The 19,144-nt window shown below is 54.2% G+C and overlaps 1 protein-coding gene across 1 annotated transcript; it reads right to left on the bottom strand.

Annotated features, from left to right (window-relative positions):
- Positions 1–1,562: 1,562 nt before the first annotated feature.
- Positions 1,563–18,039, bottom strand: MMP14 (matrix metallopeptidase 14). Its single transcript, XM_062604196.1, has 9 exons — positions 17,852–18,039; positions 16,663–16,785; positions 14,497–14,804; positions 12,999–13,160; positions 11,438–11,586; positions 9,180–9,318; positions 8,109–8,259; positions 4,625–4,729; positions 1,563–1,908 (listed from the first exon to the last, which is right to left on the bottom strand). Exons 1-9 carry the CDS (start codon positions 18,037–18,039, stop codon positions 1,563–1,565), a joined length of 1,671 nt encoding a protein of 556 aa, XP_062460180.1.
- Between the last annotated feature and the right edge of the window lie 1,105 nt (positions 18,040–19,144).

A 19,144-nucleotide genomic window follows, 5' to 3' on the forward strand; every position in this document is an offset into this window, starting at 1 on the left:
CCATATATGGAAAGGGCGGGGGGGAGGAGCCTCCGATATAATGACTAGGAAGGGGGCGTGGCCTCCCCTTCCCATATATGGAAGTGGGCGGAGCTTCCTCCCATATAAGGCCTAGGAAGGGGTCATGGCCTCCCATATATGGAAAGGGTGGGTGGAGCCTCCTCCCCTATAAGGCCTAGGGAAAGGGGGCGTGGCCTCCCATATATGGAAAGGGAGGGGGCGGAGCCTCCCCCCATGTAAAGACTAGGAAGGGGGCTTGGCCTCCTCCCATATATGGAAGTGGGCGGAGCTTCCTCCCATATAAAGCGGGGGGGGGGCATGTCCTCCTATTCCCATATATGGAAGTGGGCGGAGCCTCCTCCCATATAAAGACTGAGAAGGGGGTGTTCCTCCCATATATGGAAAGGGGGTGGGCCCTTCTCCCATATAAGGGATAGGAAGGGAGGCGTGGCCATATATGGAAGTGGGCGGAGCTTCCTCCCATATAAAGACTGGGAAGGGTGGGGGGCGTGTCTTCCTATTCCCATATATGGAACTGGGCGGAGCTTACTCCCATATAAGGACTATGAAGGGGGCACGGCCTCCGATATATGGAAAGTGGGTGGAGCCTCCTCCCATGTATGGAAGTGGGCGGAGCTTCCTCCCATATAAAGACTGGGAAGGGGGTGTGGCCTGCTCCCATATAAGGACAGAGAAGGGGGCGTGGCCTCCTCCTCCCATATATGGAAGCGGGCGGAGCTTCCTCCCATATAAAGCATGGGGGGGGGGGCATGTCCTCCTCCTCCCATATATGGAAGTGGGCGGAGCTCCCTCCAATATATAGCATGGGAAGGGGGGGGGGGGGGCGTGTCCGCCTCCTTCCATATAAGGCAAGGGGGGGGGGGGGGCATGTCCTCCTCCTCCTCTTTCCATATAAGGATGTGTGGTTGGGGTGGGGGGGGGCGTGTCCTCCTTCCATATAAGGCAGTGGGGATGGGATGTGGGCGTGTCCTCCTCCCATATAAGGCGGGGGGGGGGGGCATGTCCTCCTCCTTCCCCATATAAGGCAGTGGGGGTGTGTCCTCCTCCTCCTTCTTCCATATAAGGCAGTGGGGTTGGGGTTGGGGTGGGGTCGTGTCCTCCTCCTCCTCCCATATAAGGCAGTGTGGGGATGTGGGCGTGTCCTCCTCCTCCTTCCATATAAGGCAGTGGGGGGGGAGTGTCCTCCTCCTCTTTCCATATAAGGCAGTGGGGTTGGGGTGGGGGGGGGGGGTGTCCTCCTCCTCCCATATAAGGCAGTGGGGTTGGGGTTGGGGGCGTGTCCTCCATATAAGGCAATGGGGGGGGGGGGGGCGTGTCCTCCTTCCATATAAGGCAGTGGGGATGGGATGTGGGCGTGTCCTCCTCCTCCTCCCATATAAGGCAGTGGGGTTAGGGTTAGGGTTGGGGGGGGCGTGTCCTCCTCCTCCCATATAAGGCCGTGGGGGGGGGGCGTGTCTTCCTCCTTCCATATAAGGCAGTGTGGGGTTGGGGGGGCGTGTCCTCCTCCTCTTCCTCCTTGCCATATAAGGCAGTGGGCGGCGCTAGACGCGCGGCAGCAGCGAGCGCTGGCAGCGGAGCAGGCGTTTGGGCGCCCCCTTGCGGCGCCACAGCAGCACCGCGGCCGCCAACGCCAGCGCCGCCCCCCCCAGGAGGACCAATGGCGGCGCCAGGGCGGAAGGGGCGGGGCCGACCTCGATGACGATCACCTCCTCCTCCTCGTCGTCGCTGACGTCATCGGGAGGCGACGGTTCCGATTGGTCGGGTCCTTCGCAAGCCAACCAATCGCGGAGGGCGGATTTGGGGTAGCCCGGAGCGACGCGGAGGAGGCGGTTGTCGAAGAGCCAATAGCGGCCGGCCTTGTAGAAGTAGGTGACGGCTGATGGGGTTATAAGGGGGTTATTATGGGATGGAATGGGGTGATAATGGGGTTCAATGGGGTTTAATGGGGTTCAATGGGGTTTAATGGGGTTATAATGGGGTTCAATGGGGTTCAATGGGGTTTAATGGGGTTATAATGGGGTTCAATGGGGTTATAATGGGGTTCAATGGGGTTATAATGGGGTTTAATGGGGTTATAATGGGGTTCAATGGGGTTTAATGGGGTTATAATGGGGTTTAATGGGGTTTAATGGGGTTCAATGGGGTTTAATGGGGTTCAATGGGGTTATAATGGGGTTTAATGGGGTTATAATGGGGTTCAATGGGGTTTAATGGGGTTATAATGGGGTTATAATGGGGTTCAATGGGGTTATAATGGGGTTCAATGGGGTTATAATGGGGTTCAATGGGGTTGAATGGGGTTCAATGGGGTTATAATGGGGTTCAATGGGGTTATAATGGGGTTCAATGGGGTTATAATGGGGTTCAATGGGGTTATAATGGGGGGTAATGGGGTTCAATGGGGTTTAATGGGGTTCAATGGGGTTATAATGGGGTTCTATGGGGTTCAATGGGGTTTAATGGGGTTCAATGGGGTTATAATGGGGTTTAATGGGGTTTAATGGGGTTCAATGGGGTTATAATGGGGTTCAATGGGGTTTAATGGGGTTATAATGGGTTATAATGGGGTTCAGTGGAGTTCAATGGGGTTATAATGGGGTTCAATGGGGTTATAATGGGGTTCAATGGGGTTTAATGGGGTTCAATGGGGTTTAATGGGGTTCAATGGGGTTATAATGGGGTTCAATGGGGTTTAATGGGGTTCAATGGGGTTATAATGGGGTTCAATGGGGTTATAATGGGGTTATAATGGGGTTCAATGGGGTTCAATGGGGTTCTAATGGGGTTCAATGGGGTTATAATGGGGTTATAATGGGGTTCAATGGGGTTATAATGGGGTTATAATGGGGTTATAATGGGGTTTAATGGGGTTCAATGGGGTTTAAATGGGGATTCAATGGGGTTATAATGGGGTTATAATGGGTTATAATGGGGTTATAATGGGTTATAATGGGGTATAATGGGGTTATAATGGGGTTATAATGGGGTTATAATGGGGTACAATGGGGTTATAATGGGGTTATAATGGGGTTCAATGGGGTTATAATGGGGTTTAATGGGGTTTAATGGGGTTCAATGGTGTTCAATGGGGTTTAATGGGGTTTAATGGGGTTCAATGGGGTTATAATGGGGTTCAATGGGGTTATAATGGGGTTTAATGGGGTTATAATGGGGTTATAATGGGGTTTAATGGGGTTTAATGGGGTTCAATGGGGTTATAATGGGGTTCAATGGGGTTAATGGGGTTCAATGGGGTTAATGGGGTCAATGGGGTTTAATGGGGTTATAATGGGGTTCAATGGGGTTATAATGGGGTTATAATGGGGTTCAATGGGGTTCAATGGGGTTCAATGGGGTTATAATGGGGTTCAATGGGGTTATAATGGGGTTCAATGGGGTTTAATGGGGTTCAATGGGGTTCAATGGGGTTTAATGGGGTTATAATGGGGTTCAATGGGGTTCAATGGGGTTTAATGGGGTTCAATGGGGTTATAATGGGGTTCAATGGGGTTATAATGGGGTTCAATGGGGTTATTATGGGATGGAATGGGGTTATAATGGGGTTCAATGGGGTTATAATGGGGTTCAATGGGGTTATAATGGGGTTTAATGGGGTTATAAGGCGGTTATAAGGGGGTTCAATGGGGTTCAATGGGGGTTATGGGGTTCAATGGGGTTATAATGGGGTTATAATGGGGTTTAATGGGGTTCAATGGGGTTCAATGGGGTTATAATGGGGTTATAATGGGGTTCAATGGGGTTATAATGGGGTTCAATGGGGTTCAATGGGGTTATAATGGGGTTCAATGGGGTTATAATGGGGTTCAATGGGGTTATAATGGGGTTCAATGGGGTTCAATGGGGTTATAATGGGGTTTAATGGGGTTCAATGGGGTTCAATGGGGTTTAATGGGGTTCAATGGGGTTCAATGGGGTTATAATGGGGTTCAATGGGGTTCAATGGGGTTCAATGGGGTTATAATGGGGTTCAATGGGGTTCAATGGGGTTATAATGGGGTTCAATGGGGTTATAATGGGGTTATAATGGGGTTATAATGGGGTTCAATGGGGTTTAATGGGGTTCAATGGGGTTCAATGGGGTTAGAATGGGGTTCAATGGGGTTCAATGGGGTTATAATGGGGTTCAATGGGGTTATAATGGGGTTCAATGGGGTTCAATGGGGTTCAATGGGGTTATAATGGGGTTATAATGGGGTTCAATGGGGTTCAATGGGGTTATAATGGGGTTCAATGGGGTTCAATGGGGTTCAATGGGGTTATAATGGGGTTCAATGGGGTTTAATGGGGTTCAATGGGGTTATAATGGGGTTCAATGGGGTTTAATGGGGTTATAATGGGGTTCAATGGGGTTCAATGGGGTTCAATGGGGTTCAATGGGGTTATAATGGGGTTCAATGGGGTTCAATGGGGTTATAATGGGGTTCAATGGGGTTCAATGGGGTTCAATGGGGGGCAATGGGGGGCAATGGGGTTCAATGGGGGGCAGTGGGGTTCAATGGGGTTCAATGGGGGGCAATGGGGTTCAATGGGTTATAATGGGGGGGCCATAGCCGCCCCATGGTACCCCCTTGGTCCTATGGGGCCCATAAAGGCCCCACTGGGGGCCTCGGGGACCCCGCCCCACACCTCGATGCTCTTGGGGTAATCGGGGTCCACGGAGCGGGTGTCCTCGTTGAACCTATAGTACCTATGGGGCAGGGGGGGCAGAGGGGGCTATGGGGCGCCATTGGGGGCTATGGGGCGCCATTGGGGGCTATGGGGTCAATGGGGCGCTATGGGGTGCCATTGGGGGCTATGGGGTCAATGGGGGGCTATGGGGTCAATGGGGGGCCATTGGGGGCTATGGGGCCGCCATGGGGGGCTATGGGGGCCAATGGGGGCTATGGGGCAATGGGGGCTATGGGGTGCAATGGGGGGCTATGGGGTGCCTATGGGGGCTATGGGGTCATGGGGGCTATGGGGGGCTATGGGGTCAATGGGGGGCTATGGGGCTATGCCGCCATGGGGGGCATGGGGCACCATTGGGGGCTATGGGGTCAATGGGGCGCCTATAGGGGCTATGGGGCGCCATTGGGGGGCTATGGGGCAGGGGGGGCAGAGGGGGCTATGGGGCACCATGGGGGGCTATGGGGTCAATGGGGGGCTATGGGGTCAATGGGGGGCTATGGGGGGTTATGGGGCGCCATTGGGGGCTATGGGGTCAATGGGGGGCTATAGGGCTCTATAGGGCGCTATGGGGTCAATGGGGGGCTATGGGGTGCCATTGGGGGCTATGGGGTCAATGGGGGGCTATGGGGGGCTATGGGGGTCAATGGGGCACCATTGGGGGCTATGGGGTCAATGGGGGGCTATGGGGCGCCATTGGGGGCTATGGGGTCAATGGGGGGCTATGGGGCGCCATTGGGGGCTATGGGGCACCATTGGGGCCTATGGGGTCAATGGGGGGCTATGGAGGGCTATGGGGCGCCATTGGGGGCTATGGGGTCAATGGGGGTCAATGGGGGTCAATGGGGTCATTGGGGTCAATGGAGGTCAATGGGGTCAATGGGGTCATTGGGGTCAATGGGGTCAATGGGGGTCAATGGGGTCATTGGGGCTCCAATGGGGTCAATGGGGTCATTGGGGTCAATGGGGTCAATGGGGGTCAATGGGGTCATTGGGGTCAATGGGGCTCCAATGGGGTCAATGGGGGTCAATGGGGTCAATGGGGTCAACGGGGGTCAATGGGGTCAATGGGGGTCAATGGGGCGCCATTGTTATCAATGGGAGCGCAATTGAGGTCCTGGCAGCTCCATAAAGGGCCCCAGTAGCCCCATAGCGGCCCCTTTAAGGTCCTAGAAGGTGCATAGAGGCCCCATAGAGGTCACAGTAGCCCCATAGAGGCCACATTAAGGTCCTAGAAGGTGCATAGAGGCCCCATAGAGGTCCCAGTAGCCCCATAGAGGCCCCATAAAGGTCCTAGAAGGTGCATAGAGGCCCCATAGAGGTCACAGTAGCCCCATAGCGGCCCCATAAAGGTCCTAGAAGGTGCATAGAGGCCCCATAGAGGTCACAGTAGCCCCATAGCGGCCCCTTTAAGGTCCTAGAAGGTGCATAGAGGCCCCATAGAGGTCACAGTAGCCCCATAGCGGCCCCATAAAGGTCCTAGAAGGTGCATAGAGGCCCCATAGAGGTCCCGGTAGCCCCATAGAGCCCCCATTAAGGCCCTAGAAGGTGCATAGAGGCCCCATAGAAGCCCCAAGAAGGTCCTGGAAGGTGCATAGAGGCCCCATAGCGGTCCTGGTAGCCCCATAGAGGCCCCATTAAGGTCCTAGAAGGTGCATAGAGGCCCCATAGAAGCCCCAAGAAGGTCCTGGAAGGTGCATAGAGGCCCCATAGAGATCCCGGTAGCCCCATAGAGCCCCCATTAAGGTCCTAGAAGGTGCATAGAGGCCCCATAGAGGTCCCAAGAAGGTCCTGGAAGGTGCATAGAGGCCCCATTAAGGTCCTGGCAGGTGCATAGAGGCCCCATAGAGGTCCCAGAAGCCCCATAGAGGTCCTGGCAGGTGCATAGAGGCCCCCAGCAGGTCCCAGAAGGTCCATAGAAGGTCCCAGAAGCCCACTGAAGGTCCCGGAAGGTGCATAAAGGCCCCATAAAGACCCCATAGAGGCCCCCAGAAGGTCCCGGAAGGTGCATAAAGGCCCCATAGAGCTCCTGGAAGGTGCATAAAGGACCCATAAAGACCCCATAGAGCCCGTTTAGGTCCTGGCAGGTGCATAGAGGTCCCATAGACACCCCATAGAGCCCCCATAGACCCCCATAGAGCCCCCATAAACCCCCATAGAGACCCCAGAGAGGCCCCATTAGGTCCTGGAAGCTGCATAAAGGCCCCATAGACCCCCTTAGAGCCCCATAGAAACCCTATAGAAACCCCATAGACCCCCCATAGACCCCACATAGAGACCTATAGAGCCCCATAGAAACCCCATAGACCCCCATAGACCCCCCACAGACCCCAATAGACACCCCATAGACACCCCATAGCCCCCCATAGACACCCCATAGACCCCCATAGCCACCCCATAGCCCCCCATAGACCCCCATAGACCCATAGACCCCATAGACACCCCATAGACCCCCATAGACCCCCATAGACCCCCATAGACACCCCATAGACCCCCATAGACCCCCATAGACACCCCATAGACCCCCATAGAAAACCCATAGACCCCCATAGACCCCATAGACCCCCCCCCATAGAACCCCACAGACCCCCATAGCCCCCCATAGCCCCCCATAGACCCCCATAGACCCCCCATAGCCCCCCATAGACCCCCATAGACCCCCCATAGACCCCCCATAGACACCCCCACCCCATAGACCCCCATAGACACCCCATAGACCCCCATAGACCCCCCATAGACCCCCATAGACTCCCATAGCCCCCCATAGACCCCCCATAGACCCCCATAGACCCCCATAGACCCCCATAGACCCCCCCATAGCCCCCCATAGACCCCCATAGACCCCCATAGACCCCCATAGACCCCCATAGCCCCCCATAGACACCCCATAGACCCCCATAGACACCCCATAGACCCCCATAGACCCCCATAGACCCCCATAGACCCCCATAGACCCCATAGACACCCCATAGAGACACCCCATAGAGCCCCATAGACCCCCATAGAGCCCCATAGACACCCCATAGACCCCCATAGACCCCCATAGACACCCCATAGACCCCCATAGACCCCCATAGACCCCCATAGACACCCCATAGACCCCCATAGACCACCCATAGACACCCCATAGACCCCCATAGACCCCCATAGACCCCCATAGACCCCCATAGACACCCCATAGACACCCCATAGAGCCCCATAGACCCCCATAGACATAGACCCCCATAGACCCCCCATAGACACCCCATAGACACCCCATAGACCCCCCACAGACCCCCATAGACACCCCATAGACCCCCATAGACACCCATAGACCCCCGTAGACCCCCATAGACCCCCATAGACCCCCATAGACACCCATAGACACCCCATAGCGCCCCATAGCGCCCCATAGCGCTCACTTGTTGCCCCGGAAGAGGTAGGTGGTGCCGCTGGGCAGCCATTGCAGGGCCGCATCCAGGCCATCGCTGGGCACCCCCCGGCCCAGCTCCCGCAGCGCCCGCGGGTACCCGGGCTCTAGGGAGGCCTCCGAGAAGACCCAGTGCCGGTCACCTATGGGGGGGGACACATTGAGAGCCATTGGGACACATAGAGACCCATAGAGACCCCATTGGGACCCATAGAGACCCATTGGAACCCCATAGAGAGACATTGGGACCCATAGAGACCCCATTGGGACCCATAGGGACCCATTGGGACCCATAGGGACCCATAGAGACCCATTGGGACGCATAGAGACACATAGAGACCCCATAGAAACCCCATAGCAACCCCATAGAGACCCATAGGGACCCCATAGGGACCCCATAGAGACCCATAGAGACCCATAGAGACCCCAGAGAGACCCATAGAAACCCCATAGAGACCCATAGAGACCCCATAGAGACCCATAGAAACCCATAGAGACCCATAGAGACCCCATAGAGACCTCATAGAGACCCATAGAGCCCCATAGAGACCCCATAGAAACCCCATAGAGACCCATAGAGACCCCATAGAGACCCATAGAAACCCCATAGAGACCCATAGAGACCCATAGAAACCCCATAGAAACCCCATAGAGACCCATAGAAACCCCATAGAAACCCCATAGAGACCCATAGAAACCCCATAGAAACCCCATAGAGACCCCATAGAAACCCCATAGAGACCCATAGAGACCCATAGAAGCCCCATAGAAACCCATAGAGACCCATAGAAACCCCATAGAGACCCATAGAAACCCCAGAGACCCCATAGAGACCCATAGAGACCCATAGAGACCCCATAGAAACCCCATAGAGACCCATAGAAACCCCATAGAAACCCATAGAGACCCATAGAGACCCCATAGAAACCCATAGAGACCCATAGAGACCCCATAGAGACCCATAGAGACCCCATAGAGACCCATAGAAACCCCATAGAGACCCATAGAGACCCATAGAGACCCATAGAGACCCCATAGAGACCCATAGCGCCCCACAGCGCACCTTTGAAGAAGACAAACTTGCCATCGCGGCGCTCGTAGGCGGCACTGATGCTGGGGGGGAGCCCGGCCCAGAAGTGGCCAATGGGGAGCGGGTACCCCTCGAGCACCCGGCGCTCCCGCACCCTCCAGAACCAGCGTTCCTGCAGCGACAGCAACGAAACGGTCAGAAACGGGCCCAAAACGACCCCAAAATGCTCGAAAACGGCCGGAAATGACCCCAAAATGGTCGAAAACGCCAAAAAAATGGCTAGAAACGGGCAAAAAATGGCCAGAAACGGTCAAAAAATGGCCAGAAATGACCCAGAAATGGACGAAAACGGCCAGAAATTACCCAGAAACGGGCGAAAATGACCCCAAAATGGTTGAAAATGGCCAGAAATGACCCAAAAATGGTCGAAAAGGCCAAAAAGGGATAGAAACAGTCCAAAAATGGCCAAAAAAGACCCAGAAATGGACGAAAACGGCCAGAAATGACCCAGAAACGGGTAAAAACGGGCGAAAATGACCCAAAAATGCTCAAAAACGGCCAGAAATGACCCCAAAATGGTCAAAAACGCAAAAAAAAATGGACAGAAACGTTCAAAAAATGGCCAGAAATGACCCAGAAATGGTTGAAAATGGCCAGAAATGACCCAAAAGTGGACAGAAACGGTCAGAAAATGGCCAGAAAGGACCCAAAAATGCTCGAAAACGGGCAAAAACGGACAAAAGCGACCTAGAAATGGCCAAAAACGGGCGAAAGTGACCCAAAAATGCTCGAAAACGGCCGGAAATGACCCCAAAATGGTCGAAAACGCAAAAAAAAATGGATAGAAACGGGCAAAAAATGGCCAGAAACGGGCAAAAAATGGCCAGAAATGACCCCAAAATGGTTGAAAATGGCCAGAAATGACCCAAAGATGGTTGAAAATGGCCAGAAACGACACCAAAATGCTCGAAAACGGCCAGAAACGACCCCAAAATGGTCGAAAACGCCAAAAAATGGATAGAAACGGGCAAAAGAAGCCCAGAAATGGTCAAAAAATGGCCAGAAATGACACAAAAATGGTTGAAAATGGCCAGAAATGACCCAAAATTGGACAGAAACGGTCAGAAAATGGCCAGAAATGACCCAAAAATGGTCGAAAATGGGCAAAAACGGACAAAAGCGACCTAGAAATAGCCAAAAACGGGCGAAAATGAACCAAAAATGCTCGAAAACGGCCAGAAATGACCCCAAAATGGTTGAAAACGCCAAAAAATGGATAGAAACGGGCAAAAAATGGCCAGAAATGACCCAAAAATGGTCGAAAACGGGCAAAAATGACCCAGAAACGGGCAAAAACGGTCAAAAAAACAGCAAAAAATGACCCAGAAACGGTCAAAAATTGCCAAAAAATGGACAGAAACGGGCAAAAAAATGGCCAAAAATGACCCAGAAATGGACAAAAACGGCCAGAAATGACACAGAAATGGGCAAAAACGGGCAAAAATGACCCCAAAATGCTCGGAAACGGCCAGAAATGACCCCAAAATGGTCGCAAACGAAAAAAAAAATGGATAGAAACGTTCAAAAAATGGCCAAAAATGACCCAGAAATGGATGAAAACAGCCAAAAAATTGACAGAAACAGTCAAAAATGGCGAAAAACGACCAGAAATGACCCAGAAACGGGCAAAAACGGGCAAAAATGACCCCGAAATGGTTGAAAACGGCCAGAAATGACCCAAAAATGGCCGAAAACTCAAAAAAATGGATAGAAACGGTGAAAAACGGTGTGGCCAAAACTGGACAAAAAACGACCCAGAAAGGGTCAAAAATGGCCCAAAACGTCCCAAAATCAGTCAAAAAAAGACCCCAAAATGAGCAAAATAAGCCAAAACAGCCCAAAATGAGCCCAAAACCCAACCCAACTCAACCCAACTCAACCCAACCCAACCCAACTCAACCCAACCCAAACCCAACTCAACCCAACCCATCCCAACTCAACCCAACCCAACCCAAACTCAACCCAACTCAACCCAAACCAACTCAACCCAACTCAACCCAACTCAACCCAACCCAACCCAACTCAACCCATCCCAATCCAACTCAACCCAACCCAACTCAACCCATCCCAACTCAACCCAACCCAAACCCAACTCAACCCAAACCCAAACCCAACTCAACCCAACCCAACTCAACCCAACTCAACCCAACCCAAACCCAACTCAACCCAACTCAACCCAAACCCAACTCAACCCCAACCCATCCCGACCCCATTCCCAGCCCCACAACCACCTTGAACACGAACATCTCCCCACGGAGCATGGCGATGGTGTCGAAGTTGCCCTCGCAGATGTCGGGGCCATAGGGCGGCCCTGGGGGTCTATGGGGCTTCTCCGTGCTCCGTGGCACCACTGGGGGCCAACTGGGGCCTGCTCGGGTCCCTGTGGGCGCGTCGGGACCCGTTGGCACCCGTTGGGACCCATAGGAGCCCGTTGGGGGTCAATGGGAGCCATAGGACACATTGGCACCCATTGGGACCCATAGGACCCATTGGGACCCATAGGGACCCATTGGCACCCATTTGGACCCATAGGACACATGGGCACCCATAGGACCCATTGGCACCCATTGGGACCCATAGGACCCATTGGCACCCATTGGGACCCATTTGGACCCATAGGACCCATTGGCACCCATAGGACCCATTGGCACCCATTTGGACCCATAGGGACCCATTGGCACCCATTGGGACCCATAGGACCCATTGGCACCCATAGGACACATGGGTACCCATTGGGACCCATAGGGGGTCACTGAGAGCCATAGGACACATTGGCACCCATTGGGACCCATAGGACCCATTGGGACCCATAGGGACCCATTGGGACCCATTGGGACCCATAGGACCCATTGGGACCCATTGGCACCCATAGGGACCTATTGGGACCCGTTGGGGGTCATTGGGACCCATAGGTCCCATTGGCACCCATTGAGACCCATAGGGACCCATAGGAGACATTGGCACCCATTAGGACCCATAGGGACCCACTGGGGGGTCATTGGAAGCTATAGGACCCATAGGGACCCATTGGGACACACTGAGACCCATAGGACCCATTGGCACCCATAGGACCCATAGGGACCCATTGGCACCCATTGGGACCCATAGGACCCGTTGGCACCCATAGGACACATGGGTACCCATTGGGACCCATAGGGGGTCACTGAGAGCCATAGGACACATTGGCACCCATTGGGACCCATTTGGACCCATAGGACCCATTGGCACCCATAGGGACCCATAGGGACCTATTGGGACCCGTTGGGGGTCATTGGGACCCATAGGTCCCATTGGCACCCATTGGGACCCATAGGGACCCATAGGAGACATTGGCACCCATTAGGACCCATAGGGACCCACTGGGGGGTCATTGGAAGCTATAGGACCCATAGGGTTCACTGAGACCCATAGGACCCATTGGCACCCATAGGGACCCATAGGGCCCCATAAGAACCCATTGGGACCCATAGGAACCCATAGGAGGTGTCCATGGCGTTGGTGGCCACCCATTGTCTTGGGACCACCATGGGGTTGACGTAGCCCCATAAGGGCCCCATACAGCCCCATAGGCACCCATAGGGCCCCATAAGACCCATAGGGCCCCATAGGACCCATTGGCACCCCTAGGTCCCCATGCGACCCATAGGACCCATTGGCACCCATAGGACGTGTCCACGGCGTCGATGGCCACCCATTGGGTTGGTGCCACCGTAGCCTTGAGCTAGCCCCGTAAGGACCCCATCGAGCCCCATAGGAGCCCCATAGGAGGTATCTATGGGGCAGGCCCCCCACCGTAGAGCTGCTGGATGCCGCGGCGGTCGTCCTCGGGGAGGGTGAAGGCCTCGGTGTCCATCCATTGGTAGAAGGGGGCCATGATGGCCGAGGGGTCGCTGGAGTGCTCCAGCCCTAGAGCGTGACCCAGCTCGTGGACGGCCACCAGGAAGAGGTCATTGCCTGCAATGGGGCCGATGTGGGTCAATGGAGGGCCTCTATGGGGCGATGGGGGTCTTCCATGGGGTCTCCATGGGTCAAGGAGGGCTTGGGTTGGGGGGGAAGGGGGGCAAGGGGGGTCGAAGATGGGGGGCAAGGGAGGTTATGGGGCGATGGGGGCCCTGAACCACCGCAAAACGACCCAAACCAACCCAAAACCAAACCAAAATCTACCCAAAAGTGACCCAAAACCACCCCAAAACCGACCCAAAATCACCCCAAAACCGACCCAAAACCATCCCAAAACCATCCCAAAACCACCCCAAAACCACCCCAAAACCGACCCAAATCCACCCCAAAACCGACCCAAAACCACCCCAAAACCGACCCAAAACCACCCCCAAACCCCCCCAAAACCACCCCAAAACCACCCCAAAACCGACCCAAATCCACCCCAAAACCGACCCAAAACCACCCCAAAACCGACCTCAAACCACCCAAAAACCGACCCAAAATCACCCCAAAACCGACCCAAAACCACCCCAAAATCAACCCAAAACCACCCCAAAATCACCCCAAAACCGACCCAAAATCAACCCAAAACCACCCCTAAACCGACACAAAACCACCCCAAAACTGACCCAAAACCACCCCAAAATCACCCCAAAACCAACCCAACCCAACCCCATCCCAAAACCCATTGAAACACACCCAAAATCAACCAAAATCGACCCAAAACCACTCCAAACCCACTCAAAACCAACCCACCCCAACCCAACGCAACCCAAATCACCCCAAATCACCCCTAACCCACCCAAAACCATCCCAAACCCAACCCAACTCAACCCAACCCAACTCAACCCAACCCATTCCCAACCCAACCCAACCTAACTCAAACCAACCCAACTCAACCCAACTCAGCCCAACCCAACGCATCCCAACTCAACCCAACCAACCCAACCAACCCAACCCAACTCAACCAACCCAACCCATCCCAACCAAACCAACCCAACTCAACCCAACGCATCCCAACTCAACCCAACCAACCCAACCCAACTCAACCCAACTCAACCAACCCAACTCAACCAACCCAACCCATCCCAACCAAACCAACCCAACTCAGCCCAACGCATCCCAACTCAACCAACCCAACCCAACTCAACCCATCCCAACCCAACCAACCCAACTCAACCCAACTCAACCAACCCAACCAACCCAACCCAACTCAACCAACCCAACCAACCCAACTCAACTCAATCCAACCAACCCAAACCCAACCAACCCAAACCCAACCCAACTCAACCCAAACCCCCCCAAAACCCAACCCAAAACCCCCTTCCCCCCCCCAGCCCCTTCTCACCACTGAGATCCTCGTTGCGATCGGTCCACGGCTCAGCCCCATCGAAATGCGTATCGCCCCCGATATGGGGGCCCGGGAAGTAGGCGTGGGCCAGGAACCCCCCTTCTCCATCGAAGGGGGTGCTGTCGCCGTGGAAACCCTCGGCGAAGAGCACCATGATGTCGGCGTGGGGCGCGCGCCCGGCTCGGATCGCCCCATAGGGAACCTCGCGGAAGCGCAGTGGGGCCGCCGCTGCCCACGCGGCGAAGGCCCGGCGGATGGCTGCCCCCGTGCCCGCCTCGCCCACCTTGGGGGTGAAGTTCTGGATGCTGGGGGGAGGGGGGGGGAACAGCCATTGGGGTCGATGGGGGACCAATGGGGTGCATTGGGATCGATGGGGAGTCGTTGGGGTCGATGGGGAGCCGTTGGGGTCAATGGGGAGGCAATGGGATCAATGGGGAGCCATTGGGAACGGCAATGGGATCGATGGGGAGCCATTGGGAATGGGAATAGGATCGATGGGGAGCCAATGGAATCGATGGGGAGCCAATGGGGTCAATGGGGAGCCATTGGGAATGGCAATGGGATCAATGGGGAGCCACTGGGGTCGATGGAGAGCCATTGGGAATGGCAATGGGGTCGATGGGGAGCCATTGGGAATGGGAATAGGATCAATGGGGAGCCAATGGGATCGATGGGGAGCCATTGGGGTCAATGGGGAGCCATTGGGAATGGCAATGGGATCGATGGGGAGCCATTGGGAACGGCAATGGGATCAATGGGGAGCCAATGGGATCGATGGGGAGCCATTGGGGTCAATGGGGAGCCAATGGGAATGGCAATGGGGTCGATGGGGAGCCAATGGGATCGATGGGGAGCCAATGGGGTGCATTGGGATCGATGGGGAGTCGTTGGGGTCAATGGGGAGCCAAAGGGAATGGCAATGGAATCAATGGGGAGCCATTGGGAATGGCAATGGGATCAATGGGGAGCCACTGGGGTCGATGGAGAGCCATTGGGAATGGCATTGGGAGCGATGGGGCGCCATTGGGGTCAATGGGGAGCCAATAGGGTCATTGGGAGCCATTGGGAATGGCAATGGGATCAATGGGGAGCCATTGGGATCGATGGGGAGCCAATGGGATCAATGGGGAGCCATTGGGAATGGCAATGGGATCGATGGGGAGCCATTGGGAATGGGAATAGGATCAATGGGGAGCCAATGGGATCGATGGGGAGCCATTGGGGTGCATTGGGATCAATGGGGAGTCGTTGGGGTCGATGGGGAGCCATTGGGAATGGCAATGGGGTCGATGGGGAGCCATTGGGAACGGCAATGGGATCGATGGGGAGCCATTGGGAATGGCAATGGGATCAATGGGGAGCCATTGGGAACGGCAATGGGATCGATGGGGAGCCATTGGGAATGGCAATGGGGTCGATGGGGAGCCAATGGGATCGATGGGGAGCCAATGGGATCAATGGGGAGCCATTGGGAATGGCAATGGGATCAGTGGGGAGCGTTTGGGATCGATTGGGAGTCATTGGGATGCAGTGGGATCCATTGGGATCAATCCATCGGAATCCCACTGGAACCCATTGGAACCCATCGGAATCCTATTGGATCCCATTGGAACCCATTGGAATCCTATTGGGTCCCACTCGAACCCATTGGAATCCTATTGGGTCCCACTGGAACCCATTGGAATCTTATTGGATCCCATTAGAACTCACTGGAATCCTATTGTATCCCATTGGAACCCATCATAATCGCATTGGAACCCATTGGAATCCTATTGGAACCCATTGGAATCCCATCGGAATCCCAATAGAACCCATCAAAACCCATCAGATCCCATCGGAATCCCATTGGAACCCATCGAAATCCCATTGGAACCCATCAAAATCCCATTGGAATCCCATTGGAACCCATCAGAATCCCATTGGAACCCATCAGAACCCATTGGAACCCACCAGAACCCATTGGAACCCATCGGAATCCCATTGGAACCCATCAGAACCCATCAGATCCCATCGGAATCCCATTGGAACCCATCGAAATCCCATTGGAACCCATCAAAATCCCATTGGAATCCCATTGGAACCCATCAGAACCCCATTGGAACCCATTGGAACCCCATCGGATCCCATTAGAATCCCCTTGGAACCCCATTGGCCCCCCCTCACCTGAAGGTGATCTCCTGCTGGTCCCACTTCATGCCCTGGATGGCGAAGCGCCGGCGCCGCACGTTGGCTTTGAGCTCGGGGCCGAACTTATCCGGAACGCCGCAACGGGGCCGGCGCATGGCCCTGTGGAGGAGAAGGGAGACCTCCAGCACCAACGATGATCCAATTGGAAGGCGCCGAACCCAACATCCATCAACTCGGAAGCCCCATAACCCATCGGGACCCTCCGAGAAGCCAACTGGAAGGCCCAAAACCCAACTGGAAGGCCCAAAACCCAACTGGAAGGCCCAAAAATCCAGTTGGAAGCCTCCTAAAGGCAACGATGATCCAACTGGAAGACCTCGAACCCAACATCCGTCAACTCGGAAGCCCCATATCCCATTGGAAGCCCCCAAGAACCCAACTGGAAGGCCCAAAAGCCGAAGACGATCCCTTTAGAGCCCCCGTAACCCAACACTGATCCACTTGGAAGACCTCAAACCCAATGATAAGCCAACTGAAAGCCCCATATCCCATTGGAACCCCTCAAGAACCCAACTGGTAGACCCAAAACCCAACTGGAGCCCAACTGGAAGACCCAAAACCCAACCGGAGTCCAACTGGAAGACCCCAGACCCAACCGGAGCCCAACTGGAAAGCCCAAAACCCAACTGGAGCCCAACTGGAAGACCCAAAACCCAACTGGAGCCCAACTGGAAGACCCAAAACCCAACTGGAAGACCCAAAACCCAACTGGAGCCCAACTGGAAGACCCAAAAACCAACCGGAGTCCAACTGGAAGACCCAAAACCCAACTGGAAGACCCAAAACCCAACCAGAGCCCAACTGGAAAGCCCAAAACCCAACTGAAGACCAACTGGAAGACCCCAAACCCGACCGGAACCCAACTGGAAGACCCCAAACCCAACCGGAACCCAACTGGAAGACCCGGAACCCAACTGGAGACCAACTGGAAGACCCAAAACCCAACTGGAAGACCCAAAACCCAACTGGAGCCCAACTGGAAGACCCAAAACCCAACTGAAAGACCCAAAACCCAACCGGAAGGCCCAAGACCCAACTGGAAGACCCAAAACCCAACCGGAAGCCCTCCAAACCCAACGATGATCCAATCGGAAGACCCCCAAACCCAACAACGACCCATCTGGAAGCCCCATAACCCATTGGAACCCCCCCCAATGTAACGCACCGGATGGTTTCGGGGTCGGCGCGGGCGGTGACGCGCAGCCCGTAGAGGCGCTGCATGGCAGCGTAGGCGGCCGGTAGCGAGTGTGGGGAGCGCTGCGCCTGCACCCGCAGGTCGCCGGGGGGCAGGTACCCGTACTGCTGCAGCCAGGCCTGGGGGAAGCCCAATAGTAACCCGTGAGCGGGCGTCATCCATCCCATAGTAACCCATCAGCATCCGTTATCCAGGGGTGTTGTCCATCCCATAACAAGCCATCAACAGCCATGATCCGTCACCGTCCATCCCATCATAACCCGTCAGAACACATCGGCACCCGTTATCCATCAGCATCCATCCCGTAATAAGCCATCACCATCATCACCTTCATCATCATCATCATCATCCACCCCGTAATAAGCCCTTCATAACCCATCAGCACCCATTACCCATCACCGTCCATCCCATAATGACCCATTATCATCATCGTCATCACCATCCATCCCATAATGACCCATTATCATCATCGTCATCACCATCCATCCCATAATGACCCATTATCATCATCGTCATCACCATCCATCCCATAATGACCCATTATCATCATCGTCATCACCATCCATCCCATAATGACCCATTATCATCATCGTCATCACCATCCATCCCATAATGACCCATTATCATCATCGTCATCACCATCCATCCCATAATGACCCATTATCATCATCGTCATCACCATCCATCCCATAATGACCCATTATCATCATCGTCATCACCATCCATCCCATAATGACCCATTATCATCATCGTCATCACCATCCATCCCATAATGACCCATTATCATCATCGCCATCACCATCCATCCCATAATAACCCATCATCACCACCATCCATCCCATAATGACCCATTATCACCATTGTCACCACCACCATCCATCCCATAATGACCCATCATCATCATTGTCACCACCATCCATCCCATAATAACCCATTACCATCACCATCCATCCCATAATGACCCATTATCATCATTGTCATCATCACCATCCATCCCATAATAACCCATCATCATCATCATCATCACCCATCCCATAATAACCCACTATCATCACTATCCATCCCATAATAAACCATTATCACCATCACCATCACAATCCATCCCATAATAACCCATTATCATCACCATCCATCCCATAATAACCCATCACCACCACCCTCCATCCCATAATGACCCATCATCATCACCATCCATCCCATAATAACCCATTATCATCACCCTCCATCCCATAATAACCCATCATCATCACCATCCATCCCATA

This window comes from Pezoporus occidentalis, unplaced genomic scaffold, assembly GCF_034315485.1.
Source record: "Pezoporus occidentalis ecotype Australia unplaced genomic scaffold, CSIRO_AGI_Poc_V1 ctg834, whole genome shotgun sequence".
NCBI lineage: Eukaryota > Metazoa > Chordata > Aves > Psittaciformes > Psittacidae > Pezoporus > Pezoporus occidentalis.

Coding starts and splice junctions, on each gene's coding strand:
- MMP14 (XM_062604196.1), bottom strand. CDS start 18,039: ATGACGCCCGCTCACGGGTTACTATTGGGCTTCCCCCAGGCCTGGCTG. Junction 14,805..16,662: donor CAGCAGGAGATCACCTTCAG/GTGAGGGGGGGC, acceptor CCCTCCCCCCAG/CATCCAGAACTTCACCCCCA. Junction 8,260..9,179: donor CAAGTTTGTCTTCTTCAAAG/GTGCGCTGTGGG, acceptor CCCCCCCCATAG/GTGACCGGCACTGGGTCTTC.